Source organism: Lonchura striata, chromosome 27, assembly GCF_050655825.1.
Source record: "Lonchura striata isolate lonStrDom1 chromosome 27, ASM5065582v1, whole genome shotgun sequence".
Classification (NCBI taxonomy): Eukaryota; Metazoa; Chordata; class Aves; order Passeriformes; family Estrildidae; genus Lonchura; species Lonchura striata.
The window spans coordinates 2,613,367-2,635,881 of record NC_140729.1 but is presented as its reverse complement, the minus strand read 5'-3'; the positions used below and the strand labels follow the sequence as shown (position 1 = coordinate 2,635,881).

The 22,515-nt window shown below is 65.2% G+C and overlaps 2 protein-coding genes across 4 annotated transcripts; both read right to left on the bottom strand.

The window, feature by feature from the left end:
- Positions 1-6: 6 nt before the first annotated feature.
- On the bottom strand, positions 7-11,217 carry WIPF2 (WAS/WASL interacting protein family member 2). Of its 3 annotated transcripts, XM_021532911.4 has the most exons (9): positions 11,115-11,203; positions 5,729-5,798; positions 4,975-5,087; positions 4,657-4,789; positions 4,396-4,518; positions 3,353-4,003; positions 2,102-2,311; positions 1,890-1,991; positions 7-1,173 (listed from the first exon to the last, which is right to left on the bottom strand). In XM_021532911.4, the coding sequence occupies exons 3-9, from the start codon at positions 5,035-5,037 to the stop codon at positions 1,133-1,135; spliced, it is 1,323 nt and encodes a 440-aa protein (XP_021388586.3). In that variant the 5' UTR covers positions 5,038-5,087; positions 5,729-5,798; positions 11,115-11,203; the 3' UTR covers positions 7-1,132. The 3 variants fall into 3 exon arrangements, with proteins under 3 accessions (XP_021388586.3, XP_085417990.1, XP_085417989.1); XM_085561864.1 differs by lacking the exon at positions 5,729-5,798 and having other exon boundaries at positions 11,115-11,217; XM_085561863.1 differs by lacking the exon at positions 11,115-11,203 and having other exon boundaries at positions 5,729-11,042.
- Positions 11,218-11,693: 476 nt separating this feature from the next.
- Positions 11,694-20,153, bottom strand: RAPGEFL1 (Rap guanine nucleotide exchange factor like 1). The gene is made up of 15 exons (XM_077788304.2): positions 19,606-20,153; positions 17,666-17,744; positions 16,902-17,052; positions 16,729-16,826; positions 15,913-16,025; positions 15,575-15,742; positions 15,396-15,493; positions 15,139-15,261; positions 14,868-15,046; positions 14,696-14,786; positions 13,991-14,041; positions 13,667-13,754; positions 13,511-13,575; positions 13,188-13,242; positions 11,694-12,232 (listed from the first exon to the last, which is right to left on the bottom strand). Exons 1-15 carry the CDS (start codon positions 20,033-20,035, stop codon positions 12,108-12,110), a joined length of 1,914 nt encoding a protein of 637 aa, XP_077644430.2. The 5' UTR covers positions 20,036-20,153; the 3' UTR covers positions 11,694-12,107.
- Positions 20,154-22,515: the final 2,362 nt, after the last annotated feature.

Sequence of the window (22,515 nt, the reverse complement as noted above, 5' to 3'; positions counted from 1 at the left end):
CATTAATCGCTTTATTACTTTTATTTAAATGTAATTTCCAGCTCCTCCAAATTCCTCTGTTCCCTTTTAAAAGGGCCCCTCACTCCAGGAGGGGCAGAACCGTGTTGAACTTTTATTTAACTCAAAATGCAGCGCTGGGGGGGGCTCATTCTCCAGAGAAACCCCCCACTCACCCCTCACCCACCTCACTCCAGCCTCAACAGGGGAAGGTCCATCATCATAGAAAAAAAATCCCCTGAATGAGCCCCAAACCTGCAGGGGTGGCCCCCCTGCACCCCGTGCCCTTCCCGCTATGGTACAAAGAGATCAGTAACTACGTTAGTGTCACCCCCGCCGCGGGGCCGGGACCACCCGTCGGACAGGGAGTGTAAGGCAAAACTTCACTGGCCCCCAGGGCCCCCCATGCGCCCCCTGATGCGCCAGACCCAGCACAAACAGCCCCCCACCATGTAATTAGTGTTTTCTTGTTAAAATGCTCAAGTTTGGGGGGAGTCAGCAGTGAGAGCCAGGGGAATCCCAGGGGGAATGCCAGGGGAGCAGAGGTTTCAAGGGGGGCACATAGGGGTGCCCCCCTGTTGGGACAGAGAAATGGGTCCCCAGCAGTTTTGGGGTGTCCCTGCATGGTCCCACTCACGTTGCCCCCTGCCTCCACTGGCTCCTGTGCAAAAAAGCAATGGGCTGTGCCGGGATAACAAGTTCCACCAGGATAACGAGGCTCTGCCGGCCTGTCCCTGCTTCCCCTCGCTCTGGGGGTCTCACAGTGTGTCCATTCCCTGCCTGACCCCAGCCCCCCTCCATGAGCCCCCCTGGTCCCAACGGCCAGCACACAGCTCGGCCTCAAGTCCCGTGCCAGGCTCCCAAGCAGATCCCGACCCAGGATCCATGAGGAGGAATGAGGGATGGACCCATCCAGGCTTGCCACGAGGTCACCAAGTCCTGGGGGGTGCATAGATGAGGTGGGGCTGGCGGAGCACGCTGGACTGGGGGGGGATCCGCTTGTCCTGGGAAAACCGGAGAGGCTGGGAGTGTGTCATGCAGGATCCGGGGGGCTGGGAGCTGGGGGGATCCGGCTGAGGAAGGGGAAGGAGGTCCACGTCTCTGCTCTGGAACAATCCACCTGCACAGCCCGGTTTCACCTGGGGATGGGGGGCAGAGGGGGAGCCCCACGCGTAGCTGGAAGACAAGGAAGCCTGTTGGAAGCGGGAGCTCCGCAGAGCCGGATCCAGCACGGCTGCTTTCCCTCCTCCACACCCCCGCGCCAGCTGCTGGCCCCCCCCCCCGACCTCCCCGCGGAGATCTGGAGCCTGGGATTTGGGATTTGCGCCTGGCAGCAGCCGCTGCAGCCGCAGCACCGAGCTCGGGGCTTTTCAAACCCGCATTAAACATTCATGGCTCTAAAAATAAACGAGCATCCCATTCTCCCCGGAGTCTCCGCCGGGATCCGCAGCGCTGACGCGCAGCACCAAGGGCACTTTGAGCTCTGCCGGGTCGGAGTGCCCGTGCTCGGAGCTTATCCTGGGATACACGGAGGGTCTGCATCCCCTCAGCCCCTGCCCAGCCCCGGCGTGCTTTGAGATCCCCTCTGCTGCCAAAGGTGCTCAGCAAAGGCAGGAATGATCCCTGCAGCATTTCCCAGCAGGCAAACCAGGAGCAGGTGGGATAGGGCATCTGCACAGCCCCAATTTCTGGCCCCACCGCAGCACAGAGAGCTGCCTTCAGGGCTCAGAACCCCTGGGAATGGGGCTCAGCACCCCCAGAACACCGGCAGGGCCCAGGGCATGGCCACTGCACCACCCACCCTGTGCAGGGACAAAGAGAACAGTGCCAGCCATGAGGGCACAGGAAAGGAGAGGGAATTTGGGACACCCCCTCCTCCTCCTCCTCCTCACCTCTGTTTGTTTTGCTGGGGTAGATTCTCTGGAAGTATTTATATTCCTCTGGGGCTGGGAAGTCTTCAACGGGATGAAAGGAGTATTTGGATTCAAAGTCATCTGTGAAGAAATGGAAGGAGGGGCAGGTGAGGGAGGGGGGACTCTGGGGGAGCTTGGCCAAAGCCACAGGGCTCGGCTGCGAGGGGGATCCGTGCGGGGGTCCCACTCACCCAGGAATGCTCTGACGGTGGAGATGGAGTCCCGGTGCCCGTTCCGCACGGGCGGCGGTGGCGGCGGGGGCCCGGCCGGGGTCCGGGTGGGTGGCGGCGGGGGCTTCCCCCGGCTGGGGGGCTCGGCGGGGCCGTGCAGTCTGTAGGGGGGCGGGGGCGGGGGGGCGTCGCGCCCTCCGTTCCGCAGCATCGGCGGCGGGGGCGGCGGAGCTGCAGGGACAGCGGGGTCAGCGCGGCGCGGCATTCCCGGGGCAAACCCGGGGACGTCCCCGGTGCTTTCCAGGCCAGCTGCTGTGCCAGACCGCGGCCCAGGGATGCTCCTACGCGTGCCCGGAGATTTCCTGCTCGCTCCTGACATCTGCATTCCTCATCCCTCCACCAGCTGCAGGGCAGGGACCAGCCAGCCCCACTGCCCTCCGGCTCACCGTCCACCCCGGGGCTGTTCCAGCCCCACATGCTCCCAGCCCACATCGAGCACAGGTCCCTCCGCACCAGAGGGGATCCCAGGAGAAGCTACGATCCAGCACATCCCCGAGTCCGAGGGCAGCAGCTCCACATGGAGCCAAGATGCTGCCTGCCAAGACTGGAAGCCACATCCGCAGTGTCACCAAGGCAGTGACAGGATCCACAGCCCCTCTGACCCACCTCTCACTCCTGCCCAGCCTCCCGCAGAGGCTCCGTGGCAGTTCGTGCTCCTCATTAGCCTAATTACACTCAGGCTGACAGCACAGATCCCCAGCTGCAGCTCTGAGGAGGGATTCTGGCAGGGCCAGAAGGACGGAGCGGCTTGGCAGGGGCCCAGGCAGGAGCTGCGGTCTGGACAGGGAGCCCAGGAGTGCACGGGGGGGCACCAGGGCGCAGCCAACACCAATCCCAGCCATGGGGACAAACTCCTGAGGGCTGCACACCCAGGGAAAGGCTTCTCCCTCCTCTGCCACAGCTTTTTGCACCCTCCCAGTGACATTTAGGAAGTTTAGGGGAGCTACGCTCTCCCCCATTCTCATCTCCCACCCCAGGAGAGCACAGGTAGGAATTGCCCAGCCACAAATCACTGTCAGTACCAGGCCTGCAAGGAGCTGGATGATCACAGGACATGACCAAGGACATGTGTTAAACATGGCACTGCAACTCCTACCCCAGCTTGGCCCCTACACCACATGCAGAAGACTCGCTGTGTCCCGAAACCAACTCTTGCCTCCCACCCTTATCACCCCAGTTGCCCCCAGGCACCGTCAATCCAGTGGCTCTTACCTGCTCCACGGCTTGGGGGGTCTCTGGCCGGCGGCGGGGGGCGGCTGCTCTGCAGGGACGGGGAGGCAGCGGCGGGCGGCGGCGGTGCCAGACCCCGCAATGGGCCCGGCGCTTTCCTGTGCAAGGAGTTGTGTCTCTGCGGCAGCTCCGGAGCCAACTCGCTGCTGGGGCTGGAGGGGCCGTTGGGGACACCGGGGGGTTGCCGGTAAGGGGGAGGTGGGGGGGCGAGAGACTGGCCCTGAGCGCCCGAGCGGAGGCTGACAGGGGAAGGAGGGGGTTTGATGGGCGGAGGGGCGGGGGGTCCGTCCCTGCTGCCGGGCAGGCGCTGTCCCGGGGTGGGCGGCAGCGGCTTCTCCCGGTTGTAGGGCGAGGCCTTGGCGTGCGCTGCCGGTGGGGCCGGGGGGGCGGCGGCGCGGCGGCCCGGCGGTGGGGGCGGCGGGGCCGAGGAGCTGTGCTTCATGCCGGTGCCACCGGCGGTGCCGGGCCGGGACAGGTCAGGCAGGGAGGGCCTCTGCGTGCGCGGCAGCTCCGGTGGGGACCCTCGGCTGCTGTCGGCATCGTCCTGAGGGCGGCTGTTGCTGGCCGGCACCGGGGGCCTGGGAGCAGCTGCTCGGGAGCCAGGGACTTGCAGTGTTTGTTTAGTGGAGCTGTCTGCGGGGAAGGAGAGCACAGTGAGGGGTTGGGGACTGAACGGGAGCAGTGCCCTGTCCCTGCAAGCCAAGGAATGCCAGGCCACAGGGACGGCCAGGGACGGCTGTTTGGCACACGCAGGGGGCTGGCACCGAGCACAGCCACACACGGCTCCTCTCTCACCACTCTACTCTGTGGCCACCACAGAGTTCAGCAATACACGAAACTCCTGCGCCCTCCAAGAAGTCTGTGTGTGGGGCTGAGGCTGGCCTGTGCCATGCATGGGATGTGATTTGGCGTCCTGCCTCTTAGCAGCTGAAATCCCCAGGGATACACAGTGAGATCCTCAACCCCTTCCTGCTCAGGGCCCTCCCCAGGGACCCCCACATAGATGATGGGCCTGTGGCCATTACCTGAGCTGTCCTTGGCTCCCACAGGTCTGAGCTTGGGAACGCCGCCTTGGAAGAGGCCACCCTTGGGCTGGATGGCAGCTGAGCTGGAGCCGTAGCTGCCGCCGCCGCCGCTGCCCTTGGGCTCTGAAAGGAGGGAGGCAAAGAGGTTAAGCCTGGAATTATCCGCTCCTCCAATGAGGATCTGCTGGGAACCAGATGGACAAGCGCCCTGAAGGGTATGGCAGTGCCCAGCGTGGGGCCGGGAGCCTCCCGGGGACTCACTTTCCAGGATGGGTGCACTCCGGTCATTGATTTGGGTCACTTTCCTGAGCTTGGTCCCTTTACAGATGTCCTGCAGGAGAGCCCCACGGCCCCGCTGCTCCTCTCGGCTCAGCTTCGGCGGTTCCGTGTTCGCCTGGAGAGGAGCAGCAGCTCAGCACCACCCCAGGACCCCCCGGCACGGGAACAGCCCAGCTCTGCATTCCCACCTCCCAGAGCCCCCCACCCCTGCCACAGCCAGCATTCTCCAGGGGCAATTCCTCTGGCAAGTGGCTCCATGTGGGGACAGGCCACCTCCCAGCCCAGCGAGGTGACCCCTACCTGACTGAGGGTGGGGGGTGGCGGGGGGCCGGGGGGCGGCGGCGGGGGAGGAGGGATCGGCATCCTGGCGGCTCCGGGGTCTCAGTGCTGGGGGCAGGCCTGGGCACTCATGCCTGCGGGAAGGGAGGAAGCAGTCAGGGAAACCGGCGGTGAAACAGCCCCGAGGAATTGTGCTGCTGCCCTGTGCCCGGGGTTGTGCAGAGCAGTGGCTGGAGCTGCTCTCCCAAGCTGTCCCAACACCCTGGAGCAGCAGGTCCCAGAGGTGGGAGCCAGCACATCCCCACCCCAAATCCCCAGGGCTCCCACAGCGCCTGCAGTCAAAACCCAGGACATGTCGCACACAACCACCTCGCCCCGCAGACAAAACCTGGCCAAGCTGATCCTGCCCCATCCATCCGGCTCCTCCAGCTGCACCCAGAGGCTGCTCACTTGGGAGTGTGGCAGTAGCTGCCAGCACTGGCATGTGGCCCCATGGCCTCTCCATCCATGGCCAGGGCAAATCAGCCAAATGGCTCCAGCTCCACAGCAGCCGGAGCAGCACAGGGCTGTCCTGTGGCTCCCATCCCTGAATTTCCCAACCTCTTGTCTCCTACATCAACAACCCCCAGCACTGAAGGCTCTCAGTGCCCCACAACTCCAAAGCCCCCTCAAAGCTGTCCAAGCAATCAGAGAAACCAGCTTTCCCAGGACAGATCTGGCAATGTTCCCAACTCATCAGAAGCCCAGAATGAACCTGTCTGGCACCACGGCTCACCTGGAACAGCTCCCAGGGCTCCGCGGGGCCCGGTAGCTCCGGTCAGCACTGGAGATGGAACACAGAGGGACTGGGGACAGGAAAAGGAGCTTGAATCACTGGAGGTCACAGGCCCTCGTGCCACTGACAGCAGTGCTCAGGTAGGGCCTTGCATAGCACCAGCTCAGGCAATAGGAATGTGATGACTGGAGGCCTTGCTCACCACATGGAGAGTCCCAGGAGCTCAGAGCAGGCCCTGAGGCAGGGGACAAATGTCCCTCTCTGGGCCACAGATGTCCTTCCCACAGGAAAACCTATTCCACAGTCACTAACGGGAACCACACCACAAACAGGAGGAAAAGACAGGGCAGTTTCACACCTGAAACATCTGATTTCCGAGCCCTGACCTCCAGGGCAGGTGACAGAGGGCACAGGAACAGCCCCTACCACAGGGAAAGTTCCTTTATGACTCAGGTTTGTACCAGGTATTAACAACCAGATCCCTTCTCACACTCATCTCCTGCTAGACAAACTACAACTTCCTAATCCCACAGGACACAGGTCCATCCTCTGTCAGACATTCCCAGGGTGTGAGAACGGGAAGCAGGGAGCAACAGCATGGCTGCCACAGCAGCGGCTCCCCTGCCCTCGGGCAAACCACTGGCTCTGGGGCTCAGGGAAATAAATAAATACGTAAACTGCCTTTTAATTAAAATCAGCTCTTCTACCCTGTGAAAAGTCCTCAGCTACAGCTTCATCAGGAAGACATTCCTCCCTCTATCTTATGGCATTTTCCCAGTTCCCCAGTGCCCTCCCGGAGCAAACGTGGTGCTCCTTCGCCCCGGCCCGAGCTCGAGGCCTCCCACCCAAGAGCCCACGTCCATCGATCCCTCCGGACACTCCAGCTGGGAACAACGCCCAGCAAACCCATCCGGCCTTTGCCTTTCCCACTGGAGCAGGATCACAGACTGCTCTGAACGTGCTCGTCTGGGACGTGTTGGAACAGGAACACTTTTCCCTGCGCTCCTTCCCACCCGCAGTGGGATCACAGGGCCAGGGTGGCACGAGTGGCTCCGGGCAGAGCTGCAGCCGTGCTGGATCAGCTGCCGGAGGGAATTAGCAGGGATCCAGCTGAGGAACATGCCAGGTAATGAGACTCCCGACTTGGGCTCGTGTGTCACAGCCCTGAGCCAGCACAGGAGTGATGCCAGGGCCACCACCTTCCGACCCACGGGAACGTCACACGTTGTGTCCCCGCTCTGCTCCTGTGCCAGCAGATTACTCCCAGGGTGACACTTCCCTCGGTGGCCCGTGACAGCGACGCATCTCACAGACAGATAAACAGGGATTTGTCAGCTGGCACAAACCATCCAGTGCCACCCGTGCCAGGCCAGCACTGCTGGGGTCTCTCAGTGTGATCTGCTGACACTCTGTGACAGGCTCCAGACAATCCACAGGGATCTGTAGGACAAGGGGGTTATTTCTACAAACAGATCACGAGACACTGTCTCCCCTCTAAGGTGCCCTTACAGCAAAACCTGCGCTCAGATCCAGGCTCTGACCTAGAAGAGCGAGAGGAAAGGAGAGAAGAGTTTAAGCTAAAGCAGCTTGAGGATAAACTGGAGCTGAATTCCCAAGAAACAGGTCATTCCATTTCGGTGCACGGCCCCGTTCGGGCTGGGGATTAACAGCAAAGGTCACATTGAAAAACCAAAATCGAGAGGCCCCGAACTCAGCACAAGGCTGGGAAAAGCTGAGAGCTCCGAGTGGGAACGGTGCCTTTGAAATACAGCCTGGATCTTTCATGTGCAAGAAGACAGACCCAGCTGATACAGATTAGGAAGACAGGAGCTAAATCCTTCAGGAAAAGAAAAAAGGGGGGAGTTCTCCTCCCAGCACCCCTTCATGCCTGGCAGAAGTTATCCCTGTGAACAACACTCCAACTTCTCTGTGCTCCTTCTACTTTGTTCTTCTTTACCAGGACCCTTCCACCAAGACACATCAGAGCCTCTGAGGGCTGCAAGAGCCGTGGTGGCAGCTCCCTGTGCTCGCAGGGAAAGCGGCTGGGAAGAGCTGAATCTAGAGACACCAGTGGATAAAAGCTGGGCTGAGGCAGGAGGGGCAGGTTTACACAGTGCCTTTGCTTTTCCAATCCAAACCAAACCTCAGGAAAGCTCAGAGCAAAGCAGGAGGAAAACAAGGTGTGAAAAGCTGTCCCTTGGGAGGAGGGAGAGATCAGGAGATCGAGGTCACCCTGTGGAAAACTGCTTCAGAGCTGCTGTTCCACACGCTAGAGCCCACCACGGCCACAGACGCCTCAGCAGTGATTTGGATCAGCACTTCCCTGTCAACCGTGCGATCAAAACATTACTAAATCCCAAGAACTTGACATTCAGCTGCCCCTTGTCCCCTAAAAGCAGCAGGATTGAGCAGATCAGGCCCAGCCTGGGAGACACGCCATGTTTTCCAGGCATTTTTCAAGTCCCTGTTTGCTGTGGAGGGAATTGAAACGCCCTCCCCAGCAGCAGCCCCCATCCCGGGGGGATTGCTGCTGGAGCAGGACAGGCAGCAGCAGTGACCTTCAGCCGCCTATTTCCTCGCTTTTCAGGGGGATTTGGGCTCCGGGCGGATTTGTATTTCACATTTGCAAGCCCGAGCTGCAGCGTCTCATCCTCAGGGAGGCTTTGAACTGCAGATCAAGAGGAATTTCCACCCTCTGATGTCGGTGCAGAAATGCGGCCGCACCGGTTTGGGAACGACTTCCAAGGCTGGACCTCTCCAACACCCGCCCCCGCGCCTTTATCTTCCCTCTCTTCCCATCCAAACCCGCAGTTCCTCCTTACCCCCTCCCAAATTCCAACCCTGTCCTCCGCAGCCTGACATTCCTGCCCGCTCCCGAGGAGCTGAGGATGCTACATAAATAATTTATCCTGAGCGACAGCCATCGCAGGATTTAAGGTCATTCAGGCTTTTAAAATCCTATCAGCATGCTTCCCGAGCCGAGCTGCCAGCTCCATTTGGAGCATCCCGCGGAGCCGGCGCATCCCTGCGTGCAGACAGACAGACACGCTCCGGCCCCGCGGGATCCAGACGCTCCCTGTGAATTATTAACGACCCGCGGGCTCTGACGAGGCATTTTTAACAAAAACCCCGAAGTCCAGAGTTTCTAATTCCTCAGAGATGGGCTCCACAGCCTCAGTTTCTCCATCCACCCACAGCTTCTACAACCTGTTTCCCTATCCATCCTCATCTCCCACATCCTCCGTTTTCCTCTCCACACTTTCCTTGGCCTCAGTTTCCCCATTCCCAGTTTCCTTGGCCTCAGTTTCCCATCCCCGACCAAGAACCCCCGCAGCTCAGTCTGTCCCTTGCTCCCAGCTCATCTCAGGTCACTCAGCAGAGGAAACCTTTAATCAGGAGCAAGGCGCCCTGTCCCGAAATTCCGCTGCAGCAAAGGGAAAAGCAGGAAAAGCCCGTCCTGCCAGGCCCGCAGCCTCCCCTGCCGCTCCCCCTTTTCCGAAAAGGCAAAAGGAAGCCGGGAAGGGAGAGGTGGCACACGAGGGGCTGGGCAGGGACCGAGGGGCTGGGCAGGAAGCGCTGAATTGTTCCAGAGGGAGGAAGCGGCAGGAGACGCGGGCACTTCCCGGTTCCTTCGAGCCGGAGCTGGGAATTCCGGGTGCAGCGATCCTGACAGCGATCCCAACAGTGGGATCCCGCCGCGGGGATGTGCTCCCGGTGCACCGGCCTTCCCACCCGCGCTGCCTGAGGCACGGTGGTCGGGAACGCCGTTGGACCGGGAGCGGGGAATCCTGGATGCGTTTCCCTGGAGCGGGAGGAACAACTCAGCTCCAGCATTGTCCTGAAAAGCCTGTCCCATCCCTGGAAGTGTTCCAGCTTGGATGGGGCTTGGAACAACCCCTTCCAGTGGAAGATGGGATTTCAGGTCATTTCCAACTCAAGTCATTCCAGGATTCCACGGAACTCTGTGTCCATGGTTGTCCCTAAGCCACTACAGGCTCCAAAAAGTCCATCCCTCCCTCTGTACCCCAAACAGGGTCGTCCCCCCCGTCCTGACAGGCCCCAGAGCACCCCCAGAGGGGGGGTCCAGGGGGTCCTGGGAAGAGTGGAGGAGTCCAGGGAGTCAGTTTGGGGTCCTGGGAGTTAGTGTGGAGGCCCCAGGGGTCATAGAGGGGGTCCAGGGGGATCCTGAGAAGGGTGGAGGGGTCCTGGGTAGACGCAGGGGTCACACTGGGGGTCCCTGGCTCCTGGTCCTACCGGTTCTGGACAGCCCCAAGGGGGTTTTGGGGAGTGGACCCTGAGATGACCCAGGAGTTAGGGGGGAGGGGTCAATGGGGTCATGGTGGGGGTCTCAGAGGCCATAGGGGGAGCATCAGGGGACACTCTGGGGTCAGAGCCTCCATGCTGGGGGTCCCTATGGTGGGACCCCAAGTACTCAGCCCCATCATTTCTGGGTGCCCCCAGGCTGGGGGTCCAGGGGGTTCCTGGGGAGGAGTGGAAGGGTCAGAGGGGTGCCAGGAGTCACAGTGGGGGTCCCAGGCCCCTAGTCCTGCCAGCTCTGGAGACCCTCAGGTTGGGGGTCCTGAGGAGGGGTCCCTGAAGTGACCCAGGGGTCAGGGTGAAGGGGTCCAGGGGTCAGTGCAGGGATCTCAGGGCAATCCCACAGGGGTCAGGGTGGAGGTCCCAGACCCCTGGCCCCGCTGGTTCCAGCCAAGCCAAAGACAGGAGCCCAAGGAGGGGCAGAGAAGTCCAGGAGGTCAGGTGGGGATTCCAGGGGGTCCTGCCAGCTGCAGGCACACCCAGGGTGGGGGTACAAGGAGGGTCCTGGGTGGGGGGGGGGGGTCCCACACGTTACTCAAGGGTCAGGGTGGAGGGGTCAAGGGCAGCACGGGGGTCTCAGTGGAGCTCCAGGGGACGGCTCTTAGAGGAGACCGAGAGGTCAGAGTGAGGATCGCCATGGTAGTGGGGTCACAAGCCCCAAGACCCGCACGTTCTGAGCACACCCAAGCTGGGGGTCCAGGGTAGTTCTGGGGAAGGGTCCCTGACGTGACCCAGGGGTCAGGAGGTGGGAGATCTCACAGGCGGCGCAGGGGTCAGGGTGGGACGCTCCAGGGGCTCCATGTGTGGGGGCTGCAGCCCCCCGGCCTCGCCGCTCCCTGTCACTCCACAGCCGGCCCCGCGGTCCCTCCGCCGGCCCCGGGCACCCCCCGGATCCGCGCAGGCCTCAGCGCACCCCCCGCCCCGCCGGTCCCGCGCTCGGCACAGGCCCCACGCAGCCACCCCAGGCCGCCACACCCCGCACAGGCGCCCCGCGGCCGCAGTCCCGGCCCCCCGAGCCCCGCCAGCCCCGGCCCGGCCCGCCGGTCCCCCCCGGCCCTCCCCCGCTCACCCGCGGCTCCTCCCGGCCCCGGCCCCAGCCCCGCCGAACGAAATGGCGGCCCCGGCCCCTCTGCGCCTGCGCGGCCGCACCGGATGCGGGCGGGGCACGGCGGGACGGCGGCGCCATGATGAGGAGGTCGGGTGGCCGTGAGGGACGCGCCCGTCACCGCCGTACCGGGGAGGGCACGGCGGCTCCGTGAGCACCCAGTGCCGCGGTGTGCCGGTGACCGAAGGCAGAGCGGCAGCAGCGGGAAGAAATTCCCCGCTCTGTGCCGAAAGGAAGGCCCCGGTGCTGCGACAGAGCACGGCTACGCCGCCTGTCTCACCCACCCCTTCCGCCATATTGAGGAGGTCGGCTGAGCCCAGCGGCCGCCATAGTGGGAGGGGTGGCGGAAGCCTTTTGCGGCCGCCATGTTTAGAAGGTCAAATGTTGGCTCGGCGCTGCCGCCATCTTGGGAAGGTCGGCTCCATCCCCCGCCCGTGACGTCACTGACAGCGAGGCAGTGACGTCACTCCCGCCATGACCTCAACCCCTAGCGTGACGTCAGAGACAAGTGACCCCAACCCCTAGCATGACATCAGAGACAAGTGCCGGGACAGACTTTTATTGGGGCTCCCCGCCCCATCCCCAGCTTGGCTTTTTTTTTTTTGGCTTTTTTTTTTTTTTTTTTTGCCTTTTTTTCCTCCTTTTTCTTAAAAAATAAATGTACAATTCCGGACAGCGGCGGTACAAAATATACACGTCTGGCGGGGGGAGGGCCACACATACAAAAATAGAGGGGCTGAGGGGGGGACATGGCCACCCCCCTCCAGGGGCCCCTGTGCCCCAGCCAGGGGATGGGGCAGGGGGAGAGGGGTGCGCCGGGGGGTCCCCAAACCAACCCCCCCCCAAGGGTGGGGGCAGCACCCAAGGGCCGGGGCTGGGCAAAGTGCGTCAGTGCTGGGGGGCTCCGGGCCCCCCGGGGGGGTGCCGGGGTTTGGGGGTCCCGGGGTGGGCCCCCCCTCACTGGCTGCCAGGCTCCAGCTTGTAGGAGAGCTCGAAGAGCAGGTTCTGGTTGTCGATGACGCGCAGCTGCCGCACGTAGGCCTTGGTCTGCAGCTGGGCCGGGGATGCCTCCAGCTCCAGGCCTGGGAACGGCCCCAGAACAGGGATGGGGTTGGGAATGGGAATGGAGGGGATGGAGGGGATGGAGGGGATGGAGGGGATGTGGGGGATGTGGGGGATGTGGGGATGGAAGGGATGTGGGGATGGAGGGAATGGAGGGAATGTGGGGATGGAAGGGATGTGGGGATGGAGGGAATGGAGGGAATGTGGGGATGGAGGGGATGTGGGGATGTGGGGATGGAGGGAATGTGGGGATGGAGGGGATGAAGGGGATGTGGGGATGGAGGGGATGGAGGGATGGAGGGGATGTGGGGATGGAGGGAATGGAGGGAATGTGGGGATGGAGGGGATGTGGGGATGGGGGGGATGTGGGGATGGAAGGGATGAAGGGGATGGAGGGATGGAGGGGATGGAGGGATGGAGGGGATGGAGGGGATGTGGGGATGGAGGGAATGGAGGGATGGAGAGGATGTGGGGATGGAGGGGATGTGGGGATGGAGGGGATGTGGGGATGGAGGGAATGTGGGGATGGAAGGGATGAAGGGGATGGAGGGATGGAGGGGATGGAGGGATGGGGGGATGCAGGAAGGAAATTGGGATGGCAACATGAAAGTGGGGATTGAAGGACAGAAGAGATGCAGGGGATGCGGGTGAAGAGACAGGGACGGGGATGGAATGGCCACATGGGAATGGGGATGTGGGGACAGGGATGAAGGGATGAAGGGATAGGGATCCAGGCATGCAGGGGTGCAGGGTGAAGGGATGAGAGACGAAGGCGTGGATGAGGGATGGGCATGCGGGGATTTAGGGATGCAGGGACATGGACAAAGAGGTGTACAGGATGCTCTGGCCACATTCCCATCCCTCAGGGCCAGCACTGCCGGTTCAGGGCCGTGTGGGCCTCCCCTGCAGTGCCCCCCTCACCCCTGCAGTGCCCCCCTTGCCCTGGCACTGCCCCCTCCCCGTCCCCCCACTCACAGAGGGGGCGGCTCCGGTACTTCCGCACGGTTCTCACTTTCTCGGCGATGCAGTGCTGGGGCACAGAGAGACCCCAGAGTCAGCCCCAGCCCCCCGAGACCCCACCCCATCTCCTCGGGGACCACTGACCCTTCCAGGAGCCTCCTGCACACCCCCCACCCTCAGGGACCCCCCTGGATCCTGTTTGCACCCAGGAGACCTTGAACCCTCCCCCAGAGAGGGGAGCCCCAAACCCTCGGGGCAGGGGGGCTCCTCCAGCCCCTCAGGGGAGTCCCTGCCCCCATCCTGGGGGTCCCTCTGCCCCATTCCCCCCGAGAACCCACCAGTTTCTCCACGTTGACCAGCCCGTCCAGGAGGGTTTTGCTGCCTTCATGCAGGAAGGTCAGATCTGGGGGAGAGAGGGGGTGATGGGGGGGTCCCGTGGGTTGTCAGAGGGACCCAAAAACCACCAAGGGGAAGCCCCTGAGACCCCCCCTCACCTTTGAGGATGAGTGGCACAAAGGGGATGAGCGGGGGCTTCATCTTGGCCAGCACCTCCCGGTAGGTCTTGTGGTTCCTGCAGGGGTCCTGGGGGAAATGGGGGGGTCAGACTTTAGGGGGTCTCCCCAGGGGTGCCCTGGATTCTCCCCCATGCTGGTGGCCATGGGTATGGGGCTGGTGGCCTGGGGGAGAAGGGCATGGACACCCCAGGACATCTTGGACACCTTGGGACTGTCCCCTGCTCAGCAGCACCCCAAACACCCCCATGGGAGGTCTGGGGTCCCCCCACAACAACCACAACAGCCCCCACACCTCTTACCCACCGTCAGGTTCTCAAACTTCCGAAACAGATTCTTGAATTTCCCTGGGAGCTTCTGGAAGACAAAAATGGGGAGAGGGTAGGCAGCATCCAGCAGGACCAGGGAGCATCAAAGAGGAGGGCAGGAGCATCCAGGAGGTGCTGGGAGAGCCCAGGGAAGGGTCCGGGAGCATCTGAGGGTGTCCAGAAAGGTCTGGAAGCATCCAGGGGTGGTCTGGGAGCACCCAGAGGAGTCCTGGCAGCACTGAGGTGAGGGGGAGAGGTCCTGGAGGCTTCCAAGAGCACTCAAAGTAGGGTCTGGAAGAACCCAGGAAAGGTCAGGGAGCAGCCAGGTGTGGGCACCAGCATCCCAAGGGTCCTGGGAGCACCTGGGCAGTGCCAGGGAGCACCCGGGGGAGGTCTGGGAGCATCCAGAGAATCCTGGGAGCACTGGAGAGCAGGGTGGGAGCATCCAGGGGCAGTCCAGGAGCACCCAGAGAGGTTCTGGGAGTATTGAGGGGGAAGGGAGCTCCTGGGGGGTTCCAAGAGCACACAAGGAGGGTCTGAAAGAACCCAGGAGGGGTCTAGGAGCAGCATGGGAGGACCCAGGTGGTGTCAGGCAGCACCCAGGGATGGTCTGGGATCACCCAGGAAAGGGTCAGGGAGCACCTGGGGGTGTTCAGAAAGGCACGGGAAGATGTTGGGGGGTCAGGGGCACTCCAGGCCTCACCTCCCAGGTGAGGCGCAGGCGGCTGACGGCGGCGTTGTTGAGGCCGATGATGATGGCGTAGAAGGAGAGCATGTCCTGGTTCTGCTTACAGCTGGTGGGGGACAGCGTGAGGGGTGGGCTGGCCACCGCAGGGACCCCCTGGCGGCCCCTCCCGTGGTTGCCCCCCACTCACATGGCAGCGATCTTGATGAGCTTCTTGAGCAGGTGGGCGCGCTTGCCCAGCCCCTCGCAGAGCAGCAGCTCCGTGCCCACCCAGTGCTGCACTTCGCTGCAGCGCTGCAGCAGCAGCTCCAGGTTCGCCGTCTCCCGCCGGCCCCGCTCCCCGTGGAACACGTAATCCACAAATTCCAGCTGGTGGGGGGGGGGGGACACACACAGATTCCATCAGAGCCCCCCACCCCACAACTTCCACAGCGCGGCGGCTCCCGCGGGGCCCCCCGAACCTCGTGGATGCAGCGGAAGAGCTCCCAGTGGAAGGCTGTGAGGTGGTTGGCGACGTCCTCGGGCTCGGCGCGGTGGATTTCGGTGTCACCCGGCACCACCTGGATCTCCTCGGGCAGTGGCACCTGCCAGGGGACACCGGACGGGGCACTCAGGGCCGGGAGGGTCCCCCCGGCTCTGTGCGGGGAGTGATGGCGCTGCCAGGGCCGGGCGGGGGCTCGGGGGGTCCCTGTCGGGGGGTCCCCACCGCGGGGCTCACCAGGGAGTCGAAAGTGTCCCTGGTGCAGGCGAAGAGGTGGCTGTTGATGCCCAGGGTGGTGAACACGCACTCCTCGCTGGGCTGCAGCACCGCTTTCTCTGCCGCGGGGCACAGCGTGGGGGGTCAGCACCGGGCGGACCCCCCAGCCCTGCCCGCAGCACCCCCGGCACCCCGGGCACCTCCGGACGAGGCCATGGTGACGAGGATGAGGGCGTCCCCGCGGGTGCTCTGCTCCTCCGAGTACTGGAGCTTCTCGGTGACCGAGGCCAGGATGTCCTGCACCGAGGCCGAGAGGCGGCTGCGGATGGTGACGTACGAGTGGTCGGGCATGTACACGCGGCAGAAAACTGGGGAGAGGGCGGGGGGTCAGCGCCGGGCACCCCCACACCACCCCGGGCACTGCCCACCGGGGAAACTGAGGCACGGAGCGGGCCTTGAGCAGACCCAGAGAGGGCACGGAGCCTGGTGGGTCACGGAGGGGACCCCGGTTCTCCTCAGCTCCCCCACAGTCACTCACTCTCGTCAGAACCCCGAAATGCCACCCGGGTCTGCAGGCAGGAGTCGATGCGTCGGAAATGCCGGAACAGCGGCTTCACCTGCTTGTTCGGGGGGGGCGTCTCGTCGGCCACCCTGGGGGACGGGGGGGGCACAGGACAGGGCTCAGGCAGGGCCCCGGACCCCGGGGCTGCACCCCGAGACCCCCGGGGTGCCCTGGCAGTCCCCACCAAGGGCCTCGCTGGCAGCAGGCGGGGCGCAGGGAGGGCAGGGGGGCACACCGAGGATGGGCAGAGGGAGGGCAGTGGGGCACACTGAGGGTGGGCAGAGGGAGTGCAATGGGGCACACCGAGGGTGGGCACAGGGAGGGCAGTGGAACCCACCGAGGGTGGGCACAGGGAGGGCAGTGGGGCACACCGAGGGTGGGCACAGGAGGAGGGTGAGCACGAGGGCGCAGTGGGGAGGGGTCCGAGGCTGCACATGGCGAGGGCACAAAGGGTGGGGGGCACAAAGTGGGATGTGAAGGTGCAACCAGGAGGGCACCAGGCTGGGCTGCTACTGACCCCTCCAGCCCCTGGGCACCCCAAAGAGCCACAACTCCGTGTCCTTCTCGTGGACTCTCTGACCCACAGGGACCCCCAGGACCCTCTGCCCTTCCCAGGGACCTCCTGACTCAGAGGGACCCTCAGGACCCCCTGTCCTTCCTGGGGATCCTTTGTCCCACAGGGACCCTATAGGACTCCCTGCCCTCCCTGGGCACCCCTGGGTGGGTGACCCCTGGTCCCCCCGGGGACCCCTGACCCCAGGCACCCCCAGGACCCCCTGACCCTCCTCTCACTTGAGCTCCACAGTCTCCACGAGCTGGTGCAGCTTGATGATCTCGTCCTCCAGCTCGTGGTAGAGGGACGTGTCCTTCATGATGAGCAGGTAAAGCTCCTGTGGGGCGGAGAGGGGTCAGGGCAGGGACTGCAGGAGACAGAGTGGGGGGACACGGCGGGAGGGGACACCCACCTTGATGACCTTCCCAGCGCTCTCCTCCTCCTGCAGCAGCCCCTTGTAGGTCTCGAGGAAGTGCAGCAGCACGGCCAGCACCGCCCGCTTGCGCCGCAGCCCCGACCCTTCCTCCCAGCGCGCCGGGGGGCTGCCCGCCGCCAGCACGAAGGTGGCACTGTCAAGGAGGTGCCACGGCAAGGAGGGACCCTCGGCCAACCCCCAGCACCCGCTGCACCCAGGGACCTCACTGAGGGGTGGTTGTGCCCTCCCTGCTAGCACCACGCTGCCCACCTTGCACCCAAACCCACAGCCCAGCCTCATGGCACCCCAATCCCCTTCTTGCTGCTCCTGTGAGCCCCCCCAGAGCACCCCTGCTGCCCTCCCCATGTCCCCCTTCTCCTTGCAACCCCTGTGCCCAGCGTTTTGTCACCGTCACGGCCACCCTCGTGCCAGCTTCACGGCACCCTGGTGCCCATGCTGGTGCCCTCCTGGTTGCACCCCAATGCCAACTCTTGTGCCACCACCGTGTCCCCTTCACGGCCCTGTTATGCCCACCCTCTCTGTACCCCAATACCCTCCTCATGCCCAGCCTCGGACCCCTCCTCACCCACCCCCATGCCCACCCCCATGTCCCCCTCGTGCTCAACCTCAAACTCCTCCCCACTGCATCCTCCACACCACCCTTGTACCCACCCTCACTGAACCCCAGTGCCCTCCTCATGCCCAACCCCGGACCCCTCCTCACCCACCCCCGTGCCCACCCCCGTGCCCCCCCAGGATATTGCTGGTGCAGCTGCTGCAGGAAGCGCTCGGTGGGCAGGAACAGCGAGTGGGTGAGCACGATATCATCCAGCAGCGACTCTATGGGGACAGGGGGACAGGTGTGGGCAACCCCCTAGAGCCCCCCGACCCTCTGAGGGGAGGGGAGCGATGGTAATTTGCAGGGTGACACCGGGAGAGGCCGAGCCCCACGCGAACCCCCCCGCGCCGGCGCTGACTCAGGGCCCGCTCCCAGCCCCGGGGCAGCCGGGCCCGGCCGAGCCGGTGTGGGGGCAGAGGCGCCGGCAGGGCGGGACCGGGGCCTCGACGCCCCGGCACACCCGGGAGCCCCGTGAGAGAGCCAGGCCACGGGCACAGCAGGACACGGCAAAGGGAAACTGAGGCAGGCAGCTTGGGGCACGCCGGGCGGGTGCCACAGTCGGGCTCTCTGGTGGCACCACCCTGTGAAGGTGTTTTGGCGAGGCCAGGTGAGCCGAGGGCCCGGTACCGGCGTCTGTGCCCATCAGAGCCGGCATCAGTCACCGCTGTGACCTTTGGACGAGGCACCGCTCCCTTGCCTGGCACCAGCACAACCCTCGTGCCCACGCACCCCGGGGATGCTGTGGTGGGAGCCCAGAGCCCTTCCAAGGCCCAAGGACCTGAGCCACGGAGGGGCCATGCAGAACATCCCCCCAGTCACCCCCAGAGCGTTAACCCGGTCACGGATCAGTGCCAAGCCAGGGCAGAGGATCCCCTGACACTCCCGCGCCGGGCACGGCACCCACGGGGCATCAGCTGCTGCCGAAAGCAGGACACGCAGTCTGGGGCACGGGGACGGGCAGGGGCACCAGCAGCACAGGTACACAGCCCCCAGCTCTCCCAGCCCCCTGCCCTGAGTGCAGCCCCCTCCCAGGTTCTGTCTGTGGGCCAGGAGTTGAACACTCCCCCCCATCCCTTCAGGCTGCAGCCCCCTCCAGCCCTGCCTCAGTTTCCCCATGCCTCTGCAGTACTCACACTGTACCCCAGACTCACAGGGATGTTTCCCCATGTCGGGAACCCCATGCTGGCTCCTTCCCCCCTGCTCCCTGCCAGCCCGGGCACCACCAGGCCTGGCAGCGTGCTTGTGCAGGCAGGACCTGGCGCTGCCAGTCCCAGCTCGCCCCTACCCGAGGGCTCCTCTTGGTGGTTGCACCCAATCCCGGCCCTGGCATCACTGGAGCACAGGGCTGGCAGTGGCCTGAGGTCCCCAACGCCCTCTGGTCCCGGCAGCCGAGTGGGATTGGCCGGGACAGGAATCCCCGTGGTGTGGGAAAGCTCCCACCCACCTGCACCCAGCCTGGCTCCCGCCCAGCTCTGGCACCAAAACCACCCCGACACCTGGGCACGGGCAGCCACGGCGGGACAGCACCGGGAGACCGGTGCCAGAGGAAAGGGGCATCCAACCGGCCCCCCCCCTCCACTGCAGCTCCCATCCGGGCTAATTTTAGCACCAGGAGGATGTTAAGGACCATCCAACCGGGAGGTGGATACTGCAGTGACTGCCGGTGCCCGGCCACCCCCGGCCCCCACCGAGCTGGCGCTGCCATTGAGCCCAAATCTCCTTGCCGGCCCTTCTGCCGCGCTGTCTTGCCAGGGGAGCCCCTGCCCACCCCACAGATTCCTGCCCACCCCGCTGCCACCGACGCCCTGCCCCGGCGGGGACCCAGCCTTGACCTTGTCACCCCAACCGGGCGCTGCCGTGCCCTGTGCAGGGCCACCCGCCTCACCGGGCACGAAATGTCCCCCACCCCGCTGTCTCCCAACCCAGCACCCACCAGCGCATCCCCCCCGCAAGCAGCGGCCGCCCCCGGTCTCTCCCCGCTCCGCCGCATCGCCCGCGATCCCCGCGCTCCCCACGCCGGGCACCCCCGCAGCCCGTCCCGGCGGCCCCGCAGCCCGTCCCGGCGGCCCCGCAGCCCCGTACCTGCCCCGCAGCCCCTCCCGTGTGCAGCCGCCGGTAGCCGGTCGAGGAGCGCGGCCAGGAGCCGCTCGGGGGGCGCGGGCGCGGCGGGGGCGCAGCCGCAGCCGCAGCAGCACCGGGCGGCGGGCGGCGGCTCCGGGCTCGGCGGCTCCCGGTCCCGGTCCCGATCCCGATCGCGGTCGCAGCCCGGTGACGGGTCCTCAGGGGAGCGGAGCGGCGCCTCGGGCGGCCGGAGCTCCAGCCAGCGGCCCTCGCTCCCCGGTACCGGCCCCGCGGGCCCCGGCGGCTCCTCGGGGGAGGCGGGCGGGCGCGACAGGCTCTGCCGCCGCGGCGCCGGCACCGACCCCGGCCCCGGTACCTGCCCCGGGGGGGCGGCGGGGCGGACGGGCAGGTGCGAGCCCGGCTTCTTCAGCAACTTCTCCAGCGGCTTCATGGCCGCCCGGGCGCGGCGGCGGCGGCGGCTCAGGGGCCCATCGGCGGCGGTGGCGGCTCCGTTCGGCTCCGCTCGGGCCGCGGCACCGCTCCCCGCCCGCCCCGCACCGGCTGCGCGTTGCGCCCGCCCCACACCGGCCCCGCCGCCCGCACCGCCCCGCCCCGTTACGGCCCCGCCGCCGCCGACCCCGGCACCTGCCCGCCCCTTTCCCCGCACCGCCGCCGCCCCCGGGCCCGCCAACGGCACCTGCCCGCCCCCTCCCCGCACCACCGCGCTGGGTGCCGAACCCGGCCCGGGGCTGCGGTGACACCGGCTCGCACCAGGACACGGTCCCGCCCCGCTTCCCCGCAGCCCCGCACAGGTGATGCATTACGCACCCCGCACACATCTCCCCGCATTCCCCTGTCGCATCCCCGGGGTCCCACCACGCACCCCTTCCCCCCGCACACCCTACAGGCTGGGGGGCACAGCCCAGAGCCTGTCACACACCGCAAACAAGGGGCACAGCCCCGCAGCCCCCTGCCCTGTGCCGCCTCACACCCCCGGCACACCCCCGTGCCCGGTTCCCCCCGCACACTCACACAATTCCCCCATGCCAGCCCAGGGGCACAGGGCACTGACCCTCCCCAGTGTCCCCTGCACGGGGGGCACATCCCCAGCTGTGGGGTGAGCCGCCCCCGGACATCCAGCCCGCTTCTCTGCACCCTCCGCAGCGTGGGAAAAGGCCGGGGGTGGGTGCGAGATCCCCCACCCTGGCACCCCTGGGGCTGGGTTCCCCCGCGGGCAGGGTGGGCAGGTTGGGGTGGCTGCCAGACCCCCCCACTTCCGCCGTCTGCCGGGCTGGAACGGGCCCCGGCGTGCCAGGGCAGGTGCCGGGGCAGGTTCTGGGGCAGGTTCTGGGGCAGGGCAGTGTCAGATGTGGCGCTTGCCTGGGGCTGATCCTCCTGCCCCGCTCCCGCGGGGTGCTGAGCACCCACCCTGCCCATGCCTGCTGCCCCCAGCCCCACCTTGCACCCTCTGGACAGGCCAGCGGGTGCCAGTCCCCTTCTCCCGGGTCCATCCCCCTGCAAAACCACGGCCCTGCGGCAGCTGCGGGGTGGGATGGTGACAGCGGCCGGAGGGACACCGCAGTGACCCCATGGGCTTTGCTGGGCCCCACTGCCCAGGGGGTTCGGGTGGAGATGGAGGAACGAGGGTCCCGGCAGTTCCCGCTTTGTTCCCGCTTCGTTCCCGCTTCGCCTCCACCCGGCAGTTGCCTGGCAACTCCATCCATGCGGCTGCCGGAGAGCAGCAAAACACGTCCCCACATCCCCATCCCCGGCTGTACGAGGTCCTGTCGGGATGGCACAGCACGGCACGGCCCGGCTCTTCCCTCCTCTGTTCCCCCAGCCTCCAGCGTTCAGATCCCCCACCCCCAAAAACCCCACTCTGCTGAGCTCCTCTATCCCCTTTCCCCACAGCATCCGGACACGGGCTCTCGGCTGCAGGTGCAAATGGTGCTGCTGGCCAGCTTCAGCCATGCACGGAGGGGCTTCTCCTGGCAGCAGGAGGGGAAACTGAGGCACAGATACACCCACTCGCCACCCCCCAGGACCCCATTCACTGGTGGGAACGGGGATGCACTGGGCCACACGAGCAGGAGGGACCTGGAGCACTGTGCCATGCTGAGGGCAACGCTCCCCATGGGAAAGGTGCTCCAGATCTGGCCTGTCCCATCCCCTCTCCCCATGTCAGCACTGCTGGCGCAGAGCGAACTATTGGCTTAATTAATTTGCTGTTATTTCTCCTAACGAGCTGGGATCTGGAGCGGGCGCTTCCCTCGCTTGGCAGCCAGCGCATTCCCCCGCCCCGGCAGTGAGCCGGGGGTGCGAAGCCTCCAGGCACTGCTCAAAACAGACCGTGTGTAGGAGGGAAAAATTACACCCCGGGAAAAAAATCCCTCCCCAAGCCAGCGCCTTAACCCACTTCCCAGCTGCAGCGCTGGGAGAAGGGAGCCAGGCATTTGGGGAAGGGGAGAACCACCATGAGATTGGGGCAGCTCCTCCACGAGTTCCCCGTGAAGGGCTGGGGCAAACCCTGGACCGTGATCCTGTTGCCAGGGAGGGAAACTGAGGCAGTGGCACTGGGGAGGAATGGGATAGTACAGCAATGTGGGCAGGAAGGTGATGCCTGCTGCTGGTGCTCCTGTTGGAATGGCTCTGGGATCTGCACCCTACTCCCAGAGTGAGGGTAGGAATCGGGGAGACCTGACGGGAAGGGGAAAAAGGGAGTGGGATGCAAAGGGAGGAGCTGGGGTCCCTCAAAGCCACCCTTCCACCATGGCACTGGCAGGGCCAGCAGCATCCTGCCCCTGCCAAACCTGGCTGCAGGAGGCCAGAGCTCACCGTGGTGCTCCATCCCCAGGGTCAGGGTAACAGGAGTGGGGTACGAGCCCCCCACCTCCATTTGGTGTGGGCAGGTGGGCGGGGGGCTGGCAGGAG